This window comes from Poecile atricapillus, chromosome 1 (assembly GCF_030490865.1).
Source record: "Poecile atricapillus isolate bPoeAtr1 chromosome 1, bPoeAtr1.hap1, whole genome shotgun sequence".
Lineage (NCBI taxonomy): Eukaryota > Metazoa > Chordata > Aves > Passeriformes > Paridae > Poecile > Poecile atricapillus.
In genome coordinates, this window is record NC_081249.1 from 52,217,644 (window position 1) to 52,234,988 (window position 17,345).

At 32.9% G+C, this 17,345-nt stretch overlaps 1 protein-coding gene across 1 annotated transcript in view; it reads left to right on the forward strand.

Annotated features, from left to right (window-relative positions):
• KLHL1 (kelch like family member 1) overlaps positions 1-17,345 on the forward strand; it is a 180,368-nt gene that overhangs the window by 149,202 nt on the left and 13,821 nt on the right. Inside the window, exon 8 of the mRNA XM_058829544.1 lies at positions 10,905-11,067. Within this exon, the coding sequence (XP_058685527.1) occupies positions 10,905-11,067 (163 nt within the window). The remainder of the gene's footprint in view (positions 1-10,904; positions 11,068-17,345) is intronic.

Here is a 17,345-nt window from a genome sequence, read left to right on the forward strand (position 1 = left end):
AAAACTAAAAGCGAAAAAAAATTGGTACTTTGCTTGTCTTTACAAAAGAAACAATTTAAATGCCAATGAGAAAATTAGGCTTCCAGTATAATTAAGGGAGAATCTTTTCTTATAATTAAAGGAGAGTCTTTTCAAGTAGGTGTTCTAAATTGTCTTGTTCTTTTGATGAACTATGTAAATCCATAGTCAAACACCTATTTGCAAGATGATCAGCGTGGGAAGGAGGCTGACAGAACATGGTATTACCATGTAAAATCCTGTAGAGCTGTGAATGAAGGCAAGTTCCATATTTTTCCTCCTCCCCTCTTGGACGAGAGAATCTTGCCAGTTGTAATCATCTGAGTGAAAATGCTATAAAAATAATAGCTGATGGGAGAGACATAGATTTATTTACATAGGAGGTAGGCCTATGGTAGACAGAATTCACTCTACTCAGAGTGAATGGTCACAGAAGACATAAAGTGTTTCCAATTCTCAGTTTTTATAGTGGATTAGGCTTTAACCTATTGTTCTGAAGAAACTAAATACATAATGTAAATGCATTTCAAAGGACTTGAGAGGTAAGCTTGAAATTAGAGTGAATACTTGCTTATAATGTGGTTGTCATGAAACTGGTATGTGCAGGAATGAATGTCTAAAAGACTAAGTTCAAAAATCAGAATTGGAAAGAGATTACATGTAGTTAGGGAGTTACAAGATAAAATAACCCAAAATATCCTAGATGTTGCTGGCAGAATATCAAATGGCACTATGTGTTTGCATGAAGGCCTATTTCTATATTTCACAGAAAGGGAATGACCCACTGTGTTTCTTAAACCCAGCTTGATTTTCAGCTTTCATGCTTCCTGCTCTAGAGTCCAGCTCATGGGTCAGAAGGAAGGGAAAAAAATTAATTGGGAGAGATGCCTCTATATCTTTCAAGTAGTAATGAGAAATATTAATAAAGGGAAAGACTGTGAAGAAACTGAGCTATCAATATTCTTACTACATAGTAAAGCAAAGAAGTAAAATGCATGTATAAATATAAATAATTAAAATAATTAAAATAATAAAAAATAAAAATAAAAATATCTATACATATAAATTCATTATTATAAGCCTGTATATTTTTTAAATCACTAAATGATAATTTAAAAAATATTTTATCTACTTTTAAAAGTATTCAGGTGTTGACTACTTCATTGATTCAAAATTAATGCTTTACAAGTAATGTTTGTATTTTCAAAAGGAATTAGTATTTATCAAATAGTTTTACTTTGTGTAAAAATTTAAGAAATAAATACAACTCCACAATTTTAGAGATCTAAGAATTTGTGTAGGATTCAGCTGCCTAAGTGGGTGTATGTACAATGGAGTAGAGATGATTTCCCACCTGATTTCTGTGGGAAAAAGAAGTATAGCATGTTTATGATTAAATATTTGTGGCTGCTTGTGAGCAGTTCCTGCTTCTCAGGGAGAACAAATACTGTTGAGTAGACTGGAAACTGAGAATCTGGTAATGCAAAAATAACTTAGATTCCAGTTGCACTGGCACTTTTGAAAAGAAAGCCAAAGATATTGGGTATTTATGCTTGTATGTGTGTATGATTTGAGAGATTGCAAGAACATTGATTCTTCAAAAACTATTTAAGATACAAAACAAAGCCAAAAAATATAGTAAATTTTTATGAACACTTCTATTTAAATAAAAGTAGCATAGTAATGAACTACATAATATCTTAAAAGGCTAACAGTAACACAGTAGCATCAATGGAACTGCTTGCCAGTTCATTAATTTCTGGTAGAATTATTCCTTCATAAAGCAGGAAGTTGAAAAAAAATATATTCTGTATAATAACATTTCTTTATATAAATATTGACATGAAACAGATATTTTTAATCCCATTGCTCTCCCTTGGGAAATAAATAAAGAAATTTCTATCAATAAATTTGAAAAATTTCAATAGCTTTTTAAAATAAGCCTGCAGTGCAATATCAGAAAAAGTATCAGATACTAGAAACCTTAATAGATCCAAAATAGCAAAACCAGTATCAGATTACACTGGAACAAGTGAAGGAGAAACACATAGGTAACACATACTATTATTTGATTATTTGATACTACAAATTTATAATTAACAGGTCATTGCAATAAAAATTATGTATATTAAAGGTGCATTTTATGAGATGGATATGGAAAGCAATCACCTCTACTTTATTTTATACCAAATAAATTTTGTGAGGAAACAAAGCCTTTGCAGAATGAGTGCTACTAACAGATTTTCTTAAACAGTTCCACCAGGAAAACATAGGCTGTAGGAATCATGAGCAGAGTAGATCAGATACACAGCAAAGTACCGGAACTATACCAGAACTACACCAGAACTACCAGAACTACCTACTCAGGCTGAGTTTTATCTATTTCACAAAACATAATATAACATAGATTATTGCTTACTCAACACCAAAAATCTAATGGTGAATGATACCTGTCTTTAGACCTAGTTTGAAAGATAATTTTGAAGCCAGTGAGAGCTGAACTTTCATCTTTCCTTTTGAAAACTTTGCTATGGCAGTTAAGCAATGATGTTATTTTAGATAGTGCTTAAGCCCCAATAAATACATGTTTGTCTGTGGAGTTACAGTCTGTCAGAAAGCATTCCAGGAAAAGTAGAAACCATTAAAATAGACTAAGAATATAAATAAAAGCTTGATGTAGCCTTAACAGTCCCATCCATGGTAGCTGTAAAATAAACGATAAAAATGTAGAAGATAAAAGGGATCTCTGTTCTTCTTTGTCTGCTATCTTACGTGATAACAACTTCTTTTTATGTATCACCATTTCTGGGCTACTAAGGAGCCAAAAATGACAAATTTACATCTTCCATTAATGTAGAACAAAAAATAAGTAGGGTTTTTTTTTTCTAGGTCTGGATTTTTTTTTTTTTTTTAATTTCACAACTTAATTTGATTTTTTTTTTTGATACACAGATTTTTTGTATGTTGTCTGTATGTAAAAGAAACCACTCTGTGGAGATTAAAAAGTACAGAGCTACATAGACAGATGCATGAGAATGAGTTTCCATTCTGGATGTCAGGGCATATATGAACCCAGAGACCAGAGATGAAAGGCAAGAAGAAGGAAATGTCAGTAAAATGAAGAGAACTGAGCATTGAAAGCAACAGATTAGGTCATACCCTATTAATATGATAAAACTGTAATTATTTATGACTAATTAATTTCCCAATATTCTGGAGCAACTATTCATAAATAAAAGAATTCTTTAATGATAATATTTTTGCATAATGTTTGTTACAGTGCCAAACAGCTAGATAAAGGAAGCTTTTCCAGGTAGTAGTTTGTTAGAGCATGCAGACAAATGAAAATATTATAGCACTTCATGCTTTCACGTATATGATACTGACCAAATTCTACTGAGCTGGGCAGTGATACTCCATATTTCCAGAGCATGATGCCATACAGTATGGAATATAGTTTTGGTCAGTTGTGGTCAGCTGAGAAAGATTCATGTCCCATAAAAGTTCAGATCAAGATGCTATTGTAAATATCTTGTTTTTCTGCAATGGTAGATCTTTCTGGGTACATCAGCATCTCATAAAAGCAGTGCTATACTTAAAATGTGTGTTCTCCATCTTTATGTGGTCATTTCTATGCACAGAAAACCCCACAACCCATTGCCTCCCAAAAATTCCAACAAACAAAAATGCCCAAACCTATTGCCACCTAAGCATTGAGTGGAAGAGTTCTGCAGCAGACAGGCTTACCAGAGCACAGCAGTGTTCTGATACAGCTGTATTTTTTACCCTGGAAGCAGCTGTTAAGAGATTGAAAATCTTTATTTTAGGCAACATTGACCAGTACTATATGCCTCTGTGTAGTTAAATTACTGATATTTTTTCATGTGAAATCTTGGGAAAAATATGCCATTCTGACTGCTTTCATTGTGGGTTGCAATAAGGCCTGAGTATTTTAAAGTATTTTCTCTGAAATACTGGTTTGCATCTATATTAGATTTCTGCTTTGGATTTTTCTCCTAATCATGGGCAACATTAGACGGATTTCTTTTTCTGAGTTATTATGTACCTTTCCTTTCTACTTTGCACCTTTACTAAGCAGTATATCGTGACCCAATTCACTGAAGTGTTACAAATCTTAACAGCAACACTTATAATAATTTCTGAGTCATGTTCTCAGGATAATAGTGTGGCAGAGTTGAGAATCTAGTGTCTTATCTACAAAACTGAATGTAAATAAAGGGTCGACAAGCAGATCTTTGCTTCTATAAATTTGCATTATATTAGCAAGTTAGTGTAATATCTTCTGGCCCAAGAGGGCAGTGATATTTCAATAATTCTTTAAATCAGGCTTGATACTTGTGAATTTATATAGGAATAGGTATTTTCAACACTGAGTCACTGAATATTCACTAAGGAAGGTGGGTGAAGTCCAAATTTCCAATTAATGTCATACTAAATTCCAAGATCGGCCTATGGCAGTCCTATATACAGCATCCAAAGAACAGTATTTGTTCTTTCCCCTCAGTTAATATTCTGGCTTTGAGAACTAAATATGAACTTTGATTCATCATTTAATTTATAATGCATAATTTAAAGCAAATTGGGCTTTACTTTCTTTGATACCACAAGGAAGAAAAATGGTGCCATGGTTTTAAGGCAGTAACTAAAAAATTTACTTACTTGTTGCTGTGAGATATGGATTAGAACAAGAGCAAAACAGGCTTAAAACTTAAAAGGAAATAAAGAAAAATTATTAACAAAACTACAAGAATAAGAACACCAGAATAAACTTCCAGAAAACCCTTTTATTCCCCACTACCCAACTATTCCCTTGTACATGTGACAACATAGAGACAAAAAACTTTGGAACTTTGGTGTTTAAAACAGTCCCAATTCCTGCTAGAGTCTTTTCATCAGCCTTTTTAGAGAAACAGAAGTTTTCTTCTGCTAATCTATGGAGTTTCTCACGAGAAAATTATTTCTGTTATAGTTTTCTATTTCTCTGATGCCAGCTGCCCGGAAATCCTGCCATCAGTTCACTCCTCCCATTTCACATCACTCTGAGGTGTGTATGGGCCATGAGTCTAGGGATATCATTTTTTAAGGATGAGTTATTCAAAGACAAAAGTCCTCTTCATCTGTCTTTGTGAGCTCCACTAGAAAACAGTTTTCTCATTGCCCTCAAGGCCTCAAATCTTCACTTCACCCTGTTCCAGCACCTCACTGTATCACAATTACTCTCTCTTTTGCTCAAAATCCACACTTTGAACTCTCCATTCCTCCCAATATACTTTGTCATGAATTAAAGGAGTCTTTTTCGGAACACTATTGTCCATCTCCATAGCTTTAACAGAAAAATATTTCAGCTTATAAAGCATCTCCTTATTCTCTCTTCCCCATCTAAAACTTAACTCTTTTCTGCACTGTTTTCTTCATGTTGATTGTCTCTCTCTCTCTCTCTCTCTCTGTCTCTCTGGGAAAAAGGAGTAATCTGTAGTAATCTGCATGTTTTATTCAGGTAGTAAAAGAATTAAAGTCTTGGAAAGCTGCAGATGTTCATAGTGTCAGGTTTCAGTCCAGCAGCAGAAACTACAAACCAAGCCAGACCGGCCGGCTCCGTTTCTCCTCCCCCCACCCTCTGCAGCCTTGTCCGGCCTGGAGCGGGGGGGAAAGGCCGAGACAGAGCCTTGTTCTCTTTTCAGAAGCTGGAAACCAAATAAATAGCAAGAGAGCTCTGGCTTTACATCTTAAGGCGGTGTTCACAAGTTGATCTCACTTTTCAATGGTCAAATCTGCTGACAATTCTTAGAAATGACCGATAATTGGTCAGGAGAAAAGACTCCCATCAGCCACCAGCAGCTTCAACTTCCTTAGCTCCCAAAGCTATCTTAAAGGTAAAGTCACCCCATGACAAATGGTTTAAGTCTTAAAGAGGAAAATAACAGAGTAAGGAAAAGCAGCAATATTAATTACAATTAATACTAAAATGTATAAATATGCTTCTGTGGGTGTGGGTGAGAAAGGAGATGGTTGAAAATGTGCTTCCATCTGGACACTAAGTAAATGCAGAGCTTGATATAGTAGAATAAAGTCTGGATGTTATTTGATCAAATTTCATACTTGGATAACAAACCACTGATTTCTCACCTTCAATCTCATGATATAGTGTATGTCTGTTATCTCTGTGAAAAGTAATGTTCTTATTTTAAGTAAAAGTTGTTGGATACAAGTATGTCCTTGCCAGTTAAAATTTCATGTCTCTACAGATATCAAAATGCAGAGACTACAGTAAATCTAGCACCACATATAATTTTTTATTTGACTTTTTCTATACAAGTGTTGCTATGAAACTGTATTTGCATTTGTTTTATAGATAAAACACACTTTTTAAAATTTCACTCTGTAAAATTAGGTCCATCAGGCAGATAAGGAACTGCAGAATTAAAAATATTATAGGCAATGCTCCTTTATTTTGTAGCATTACAGAAAAGCAATTTAAAGTCCCATTCCAGTCTTCATGTATAAATAATTGTAACTGTACAGATCGAGCACCTAATTAGGCATAATAGGGTTTTTGCTGCATATCTTTGTGAAGGCAATCAAAAGGAAAATGCCTGCCATTGCAAACTGGACAATTAATTTTTTAGATCTCATTTAGTTTAGAAAGAGTACTGTTTGCTTTTATAAATTCCTAAGTCAAAGTGCTTAGAAGAATTATTTTCCAGGCACTTTTTTCATTCAGGAAAACATTAAGGTTTCTCTGCACTGTACTTACTGCACTTAACTACTCTAGATATTGCTGAAAACATACCTCCTCTTAAGAAAACAAGTTGCTTCCTTTCCTAAAAGGTGTGTTCATAGCTGGTTCAGCTCTCCAACTGTATGAGAACTAGGAAAGCCAAACTTTTTACACTGTCAGGTAAGTGAAAGTAATTCATCAAAAGATGGGTAGAACAAATGCCAGAATTATTATTTTTGACAAATTAAAAAAGTAAGATTTGATTCCTCCAATTTCCAATATTTCTGTTTAGATGAATAACAACTTTGATTTTATTATTATCTTACAGTAAAATACTCCCTTTCTGAATGTATTATTACTTTTTTCAGAAAACAACAAAGTACTAGTATAATGTGAAATACTAAATCCAAGAGGATTTTTTCTTTTCTTGTGCTTTAAACTGGTTTTGCCAAATTGTTGAAGATGATGTACAGGAAGAAAATATATGAGGGCCTTCTGTCCTTTCTCTTCTCTTAGCAAACTCTCTTGAAAGAGCTAACATCATTCTTCTGTGCAATTTGCTTAATGACAAATAAGAGTTCTAGTGTCAGCTGGAAATAGTTGTTTTCTCATTTAGAAACAGGAAAAGCCCATTTGTGTAGATATTTTATGATATCTACATTCTGAGTGTAAATCTAGGTGGATATTTATTATCTTGTGAACATAGATGACAGAAAACAAAATTACGTGCTCTGAAATCTATTCACTCTAGGATAGAAGATGAGCACGAAAACCTGTCTCATGAAGTTGAAATGAACTCTGATCTTCTAACACACTGTTCAGTATCTTGACTACAAAAAGATGAAAAATCTTATCTCAAGAGTCTAATCAGAAATTGGCTGCACCATTTAAAAAAAAATAAAAGGTATATAGAGTTCAGTACCTTTGCTCTTTAAGGAGGAGGAATTCTGCAATCTGCTAATAGGATTGGAACTCTGACATTTCAACACAGACTACTTACAATGAATTTAATTTTTTTCTTCTATTAAAACAAGTGACCTGGAACATTCAGAAAAGAGAATAGTCTTGCTTCATCAATTTAACTGGAAAATATTTTGCTTTGTGGTCTTGGGGAATGTGTCCCTTAAGATTTTGATTGTGGTGTTGCCATTTGCTGTTATCATGGCCTGTTCAGTAATTTCAGTCAGAGAAGAGGTGTACTGCAATCCATCCTGTGTGATAAGGAGGCTACAAGCAACATCTTTGGGACAACCCTTTAGTCCATATGTGTGATATAAAAATCACGTAGAAGTTCTGGCATCTCAGCTTAGAATTAATTTAAATGCTTGATTTCATTGCTTGGATATTGAATTTTCATATAAGATACAGTCTCTTTAATTCAAAATGTGTATTTGTTTACTTATTTGGGTGAGATGATTAAATTATCATTACTACTCATTAGAATATTTTGAAATGTATGATGCAAGCACTGCCTAACATGGGAAGAAAATACTTCTGTGTAGCTAGAACATTGCCAACCTGGCTTCTTAGAAAACATAAGAATAAAATGTGGGGCTTCCTAGATAGGTGGGTCTAAGCACAGGTAAGGGGGATCCAACCCAGCAGATGCAGCAGTTTGTGCACCAGCTTCCACAAAAGGGCACCAGAAACTACTGGGAGCAGTATACTTTTCTCTGCAATGAGGGAAAAATCAGAAGGAACTGTGCATCTCACTGGGTTCCATCTGCATTGTAAAAACTCAGAGAAGTTCTCATGAGAACAGAGAAGCCACTGAAGACTATTTTCTGTATAAAGCTCAGTTACTTCATGTTACTTATCTCTCTTTGTAACAAGAAATGCAGAGAGAAAGTAACATTATATTAATACAATGAGTTTATCAGTTTTCATTGTCATAAAAAAAAGTAAAAATCCATGAAAATGCAGGAAGAACGGTATTTTGATTAAGAGAGAATCAAATTTCCTACAAAAAGTGAATTAAAATGTTGTAATGTATTAATTTCCAGCAGGAAATAGATGGGAATAAAATTAATCTATGAAGGATTTGAAAAATCAAATTAAATACTGGATGAGTAATTGATATAGATTGATATATATAAATTTATAAATTCTATAAATTTATATAGATTGATATAAATTGTTTATATCCTAGTGAAAATGCAAATTAGTTATCTGGGAAGTAAAAGCTGGAAATCACAAAACTGATGAGATGTGTTTTTATGTGGATCATAGGTTCCTTGTGAAATTCACTGCATAACAATACAACATTGTTTATGTGTGAAGGTGAGAGAGGGTTTGTGTGTTTGTCTAGACAACAATTGTGTGTACATATATGTGTATAGAAACATTTACTTCCTTGAACGTTCTTTGAATATAATTCAAAGATCTTGATTTTTTATTTAACTTTGCATTTAATGAAGAGTACACAAATGAAAAGCTCAGGAGAGCCATGTTTTTATAACAAATCATAGTAAATATTTTTTTTTTTTACAATGTAAACCTCTTTGCTCAGGATTTAAGAATATTTTAAAATAGTAAATACTGGAGTAAACAAAAAAACACCCTCAATATATTTTATTATATTATTATTAATATATATTAGCATAGAATCCCCTAATTTTTATGTGACCACTGACACATGTTCCCACATGTTGTTACTGGTTGTGTTCTGAGATAAGATATTGAGCTATTTGACTTCAATTTAACATACACTTTAATATTCTGGAAAAAAAATAACTGGAACATGTGATTGAATACAAAGAATTTCTAGCAAGGCAATGAAAACAATTGGAGAATGAGTTCTATAGAAAAAGAAAAGATTCAACCTTCATTTGGAGGAATTTTTTTCTAAGGGTTAGTAGGGTTTTTTGAATAATTTTATTTTTTGAGTTAAAAAATATTGACAAATTAAAATAAACAGCCAAAGTGCAGGAACACTTTCTGTGAACAGTGAGATGAAACATGTTCAAACTCATTGATAAATATAGTTTTAAAGTAAAAGAAACTTTTAATTAATTATTTTTCTCAAATATAAGAAAACATTCTTGCACAGAAAGTGGAAACTTCACACTATTTAAAATTATGGATTTTTCTGCAAGAAAACACAAAGGCATTCTCTGAAACTTTAATGATCTCTTGTTTCCTGACTTGTTGATGAGTTCAAATTGTGTGAAATGGAGTGAGGAAAAAAAACAACTTTGACTTAGAAATAGGACTGGATTCAGCCTGAGATTTTTCAGAGCAATGTTCATTTGGGATCATGGATTCATAGAATGGAATTACTGAGCTCACTGTCTTGTAACAAAAGGTGCTTAGCTGTAATTTATCTTCCAGAGCCTTCTAAGATTAACTGAAGAGACTGAGATAGAGAATTAATCAATTCCTTTGACTGGTTGATTCAAAGTTAAATAGGTAAAAAAATGTTTCTTATTGAAATATTTCCAATTTCAGTTTTCACACATTTTGTTATATTTTTATGCAGTAGATAAAATAATCCTCATATATCCAACATTATTTTGCTCTGAAGGTGTGTGGTGGTTCCTTTTTTTTTTTTTTTTTTGACACAGTGAAACTGAGTAAGCAGCTTAAATTTCTCAGTCTAATTACTTGCTCAAGGCTTTGAATGTGGTTTTTGGAAAAATTGTGTATTTTCTTCTATGTGGTTCACAAAAATGGTGAAAAAACGGACTTCAACTTCTGTAGAAGCAATTCCATTCAATTAAATCCTATTAAATTCCATTCAATTAAATTACAGTAATCAGAGATCTACTAGGTATACAGCCCCTGTTTTATTATGTGCTTTACTGTTATTCTAAAGAGCTAATTCATGACCAGAATGTTTGGAAATACTAAAGGGAATACAGGAATCTAAGAGGATCACATCACTGACAGGTTATTCTCTGAAGCAAACACTCTTCTCAAGAAATGAAATTAAGTTTGTTTGACAAGACCTGTTTTTCATAGAGCCACGTGGAGTGGCATTAATTTTATTCCTGTTTGTTAATTCTTAATCAAATCTCAAATTGGTACTTCCGTTTTCATTTTGAATATATAAGTTCATTTGTTGGTTGTGGCTTGTAAATCTTTTTTTTTTTTACTAATGATAAAGGAAACATACTTTCATCTTCTCTCACTTTCTCCTCCATTTTAGGAGTTACAGTTCTTGAAGGGCCTATTTATGCAGTGGGAGGACATGATGGTTGGAGTTATTTGAACACAGTTGAGAGGTGGGACCCTCAAAGTCAGCAGTGGACATTTGTGGCAAGTATGTCAATTGCCAGAAGCACTGTGGGAGTAGCAGCATTAAATGGCAAGTGAGTAGGGTATGCTTACACAATTGAAACACTTCTTTTGAAAACCAACAAAGCCTAATTGTCATTGCTTTCTCTTATTAAGTTGCAGTGGCATTGAAATGTTCCAGAATAAATCAAATGATCAAAGCTTCTTTAATAATCCTGTTACTCTACAAGAAACTGGTTTCAATGGTGCATAAGCAATGCAGCAGACTAGCAGAAGCAGCATCAAGATGGATAACCCTGAAAATATTGATCTAAAGTAATGAAGAGCTACATATGATTATGCATATATATCCCAGCTTTGTTTCCTTTGCACAGCTGTCCATATATTTAATGCTTCCCAGTTAATAGATACACATTTGAATTTTGCATGATTTAAATCAAACACTTGTAAATTAAAAGAGGGTAAGGTAGGATGGACACCATTGAAAACCAAAAAGCAGTGGTCTCACTGCAACAAGTAGAAATATGCCATTGATTTTTATTCTTTTTATCTGATTAACCATCTCTAAAAAATATCCAATATGCCAAGAACTGCAACTTGAAAACACATGTAAAGACCTTTCAACTTCCCAGTGCTATTCTCGCTGCATTGCTGTTCCACACAACTGACACGTTGTGTTGTATTCTCCTCAGGATTCTGGAAATGGATATCTCATTGAGAAACATGATGTCGGATTTAACATTCGGCAAAGGAAAACATATTTTTGTATAGAAGTTTTGAGAAGTTTTTTCTTTGTTATTTTTTATGATTTCTTTCTTCAGCAGTGAATTAAATAAATAAATAAATGAAATGCATTAGATGCTCTTTGAAGTGAGAGAGTTACAAACTATTCTATGTGTGTATCTCTCACACTGCTTTGGGCACTTCACATGAAATGGATACTGGATGGTAAATATTTCAAAAATGAGTTTCTTAAAAGACTTGAAAAAGTGTAGCCACTTCTTTTGTGTTTTAATGTGGGAAACTATTCAATTTGTGATCTTCCATTGCCCTATGTTTGGCTTAATTTGTTTTCCATTTAAATTAATTTTAAGCATAAAAATGAAAATTGTGTTTTTTATCAGCATATGATGGAAATAAATAAAAAACTTAAAGCTTTCATATTCTGTTCTCGTCAGGCTCTGAGTGAGGTGATTGATTTGCAAATAATCTCTTATTAGTTCCCAGTGTACCAAAGTGTTTGTGAAGCTCACTTGTGTAGACCATGAAAGTGAATTATCAATTATTTTGCTGCTCAAACAAATTGAAAACAAATCTGAATTTAGCAAAACAGTGTACACAGAAATTGATATTATTTCACTGGAATACGTTTTTAAATTTTAACTGAAATTCTTATATCAACATCTTTTTTAAAACATGAAAAGAATTGTGTCAATATGTGCATCATAATCTAATTTGAAAAATGTTTAATTATTGGAGCAATAAAATCTTGCTGAATTTTTCAGAAATTCAGAGAAGTAACTATCTATTATTTGGGGTTTTTTTTTGTTTCTTTGTTTTTTTTTAAATTTTAAACTTAGTCCATTTGACAGGGTTCTTTTCTATAATCATGTTGCCTTATTACACTTCAAAGTTGCAGTGCTGTTTCACCCAAGAGGGCTTAATGGAGTATTTTCCTCTGCCTCACACAGGTCACCTGGTTGTTACCTCCAGATTTCCCAGAGTAATAGGATACAATAATTACTATCCTTCAATGAGGAACACCGGCAATATTCATTCTCTTAAATGTCTTCTTAGTTGTAAGGAGAGCTAGAACAACTATTGAAAGATAAAGGTGGTTTTCCAGATTAAAAAAAGACACATGACAAATTTATTTTACCAGAATTTCAACAGAACATTTTATCTGGTGCTACATATGAAATAAATACTTAAGTTGAAAAAAAAAAAAAAGTGAATAGTACAGGATTTTGAAGAAGAGGACCGTATGCAATAACTAGGATGTCACGGTTACCCCTGGAATTCTTTAAAGATCTGTCCTGGGTTAAAAGAGTATAACAGCAAGAGCAAGTTAGTTAAATTACCAGATCATTCAAAGTGACACCAAAGGGAACAATATCATATAGTTCATGTTGGACACATGAATACAGAAGTAGTTGGATGACCTTAAGAAGCAACACAGATACAATATTTAATAGTTTATGCGTGAATTAAAAAGCCTTGTGTTTGAAGAAAATTAATATCAAGAAGTGAAAGAAGAGGTGAAAATGTTGTATGTTGTTAGCACAAAAAAAGAACAGAAGAAGAAATCAGGGGGAAAAAGGGAAATACTACTGAAGAATACATAAAATTTTATTAATATAGGAAATATTTTTGTTGTGTTACTATGTGGAATTCTGGTCATCCATATTGATGCAGCTCAAGTGAAATTGCAGAGGCTGTATAAGTGTACCATGACTATCAAGAATGCATGTCATACCAAAGAAAAGCAACAAAACTGATACAGCTGGCAAAGAAACAGAGGCACAAAATATCTGCAATTCAGCTTGGAAAATAGAGATGAAGTAAAAGTAATACAGGGACAATAAAATCATGTCCACAAAACTCTCATAAGGTTCTAAATGCCTGTTTATTGGTTCATATAAAGGGTAATATTATGTGTTTTTATGCAACACCAAAGACTGGAATCTGAGAATTTTCTTTTTCAGCAATGTTTTTGTTTTCCCAAGTCAAGAATAGGTTCTGGGTACCACTAACAATGTAAGCTGAAGCTTTGGAGATTCTATCTCCTTCATCTTTATGTGTTTCCCATAGTCAAACAGTAATGCAAGAGCGGAGTGTGCTATCCTTACTAGATATAAAAATAATTCATTTTTACCTTGACGTCTTTATCAAGTTTTAGCATATTATGGTAGGTGTTGTAGGACTTGCCATGACTGCAGAATTTCCTGGGATGAAATATGGTCAGTAATCCCTTCTGATGTGAAAACAGTATCATCCTTTCTGCCCTGTTACTGTTAAAAACCTCATTGCACAGACTGGAAGCGAAAGAGTGCATGAACTTCCTCAGATCAGCAACAAATATAGGTATTAAAATACTAAATGTGAGATGGAGATCTACACTTTGAAAATACTGGTAGAGGATAATGGTTTTTATATGCAGATAATGAGTAAGAAGTTGGGATGACTTACTTGAATTCTTCTTTGGGGCTGACATAAGTGGTGTGTAACTAGTTTGCAATTTGTACTATGTAAGACTGGCATTCTATGCTTGTCAGCAGATAATGCTGAAGCAATGGAGCATTTCTGCAGTGTAAGTTAGAAAAACCAAGGAACCAAAAGTGTGAAAAAGTCTATCTTCTCCAGGAACATTTTTAAATTGTCATTTAACTATTTCAAAGTTTTTTTTAATTTCTTAAACTCAAGAAAAAAAACCTAGTTGACACCTTCAATCCAATAAATACTAATCCTTTAATTGACTTAAAATGTAAATGCCTCTAGATTTATAGGTAAGACCATAGCTATTTATTATCATTGTATTAAAATCCTCAAATACGTGAACCACTCCTTCCCTAAGAACACTAAACCTTTGCACTAACTTAAGTTAATTTCAGAACATATTTTATGCTAATGGTGTAGCTCTATGTGAAAGTGAAATTTTGTTTACACACTTTCATCAGGAATACATACTCCTCAAAGACATTCTCTGTATCATACAGATTTATATTATTCTAAACATTTTTGTGTCACTACCATAACTGAAGTTTTTCTATATTGCTGCATTATATGTCCACAAAGTCTGCATTACAAAAATATTCCTTAGTTTCTAGTGGAATGTTTGAAATTATCAATATTATTTGAAGCAACTGTTGCTTCATGGCAGACAGTCTGGCCCTTTAGCAAATATCAGTAAATCTGTGTTACAAAAGGATAAAGTACTCAGCTGTTGATACGATCTGCAGGCTAACTTTAAATGGTAGAACATCACAGCAGAGCCTTAAGTGTCAAAAATCATGACTTTGGCACACACTGGCAAGCAGTTCAATCTCATGGTAACATCTTGTGGAGTCAAAGAAAGGGTGTCTTGACCTTTATTGATTGCCACATCCTCAAATATGTGCTATAGTGAACTTGATGTTCCCCCCTGCTGCTGTTTTTTATTTTTATAACACTACTGTTGGTATATGCTAGATGAAAAAAACAAGGAATTGTTTAATCTTAACTTTCATAAATACAACTGTGTAAGTGTTCTTTTAAATAATATTTTACTTTTATTTTAGGAAAAAAGGTTTTATAAATATTTGTTTTCTCTGAAGGAAAGTAAAAAAGCGTGGAGAAATGCTGCAAGAAAATATTATTCCCCATAAATATCCATCTGATCACTGACCATTTGCTGTCACAGGCAAAATAGACTTGATTTGACTTGATTAAGGAAAATTAATACAATTTATTTGTAATAAAAATAGATTCTGGCTAGTGAGAAGCAATCTCAAATTTTAAAAGGCCACCTTTCTTCCCCCCTTTCCTAATTTTTCCTAATTTCCCATCAGTTTATGTTTTCTATAACTTTATAGCCCCACCCCTGACTGTGAAGGGGGGTGAGCAATGAAGGCTGTGGTCACAGCATGATTGCTTTGCTCTGCCACTCCTTCCTCACACATTTCCCTTGCTCCATCATGGGCTGGCCGTGGGCTGCAGTCCTTTGGGACATAACCTGCTCCAGTGTGGTGTCTTCCATAGGCTGCTGTGCCTGTGAGTGGTGATTATCCTATGAAAGAAAATGCAGTGCCAACACTACAGGCAAGATGCATAAGCTGACCCAGAGATATTTTCTTTTACAGAAACAAACCCCTAAGCATCGATCCTCTTAATCAAATCCAATATGTTTAAAATTGGAGTTGTTTGGCAAGCCTCATTTCCTTCTGTCAATTATATTTCCATCCTTCCTGTTTTCCTTATGGTATTTTTTCATATTTTTGTTGAAAGACAGTCCAACATAAAAAAAAAAACAAAACAGTGCTTTTCTGGTTGTCTCCCTTAAATAATTGTTTATTATCAATCGATAATGTCAAATTTTGTCTCTTACTTTACTGTAATAGATAGATCAGATTTCACATTCTGTTAATTCTGCTTAAGTATTGATAGAATATACTAATTGTTCTATTCTTTAAATAATAAATATATAAAAATATATTTAAATATATAAATATTTTATATTTATAGAGTTATATATACAGTATTTATATATTTCTATATAATTATTTTATATTTATATAATTATATAGAAATAATTAATATTTAATTTATTTATTTTAAATATTTTTTAAAATGCATATGCATATACATATTATTTTCCCCTTTACATCCATGAAAATTAATTTGTTACATTTTCAATTTTATTAGTTAGGCAGAGAGACTTTAATAACTATGTAGCTTTAGGATTTTTTTTTAAAAAATATTTATCTATTTATATTCGGTTACATTCATGCAGTTCCACCATTTGTGCAATAATTGGAGTCATTTAGTAATGGATTTTCATAAATTGGAGTATTGTTTTGGTAGTGCTTTCCCAGCTATTCTCTGTTTCATTTTGAATGGGAAATACAGAAAACTAGCCAATAGAGATTTTGGCATATGCACAGTGGAATGTTTTGTTTACAGGTCATTTAATGAGAAAACTGGAAAGAAACTTGTGTCATTTAGATCAATATTATGCTTGCTGTCAATAGCAATTGCTTTAGTTTAATATGTCTTTATGATTATTGTGCACAAAGGACTATACAAAGTACAGTAACTATACTGTAATTACTATTATAACTATCAGAAAGTTTAGCCCACTGAACCTTAATTTTTAAGAAAAATAGCAAAATTCAAACCAAATCAGTGTGAGCACAAGAAAAGTTCTCAAAATCATCTTGTAGTTAGTCACTCGCCAGGAGTATAATTGCTTTGGACTGACCTTGTAGAGACAAAGGTTAATAATTCCACAAAGTCCTTAATAGCAGTTCGGTGTTTGGCACGAGAGAACTAGGAATGTATTACATTCATATAACCACCTACAAAACTTGATTGTATGGCTGATTACAACCTCCTCCAGAAGTTCTGCTCCTTTGGCTTTCATGCATCATATAATAAACTATCTGTGGCATTTTCTCTTAGCAGAATCATTAAGGCTTATTACTAATTCATTGCCCTGATCTGATCTTTTTTACTTTTACACACAAATTCGTATTTCCTACATGGGGTCTCATGCAGCTCAGTGAATGTACCATTTAAGTCAGAGTGCATCATATTCTCTCTTTCTCAAGCATTATTTAACTTTTTATTTTACATCCAGCCTGTAAAGTAAGAGACT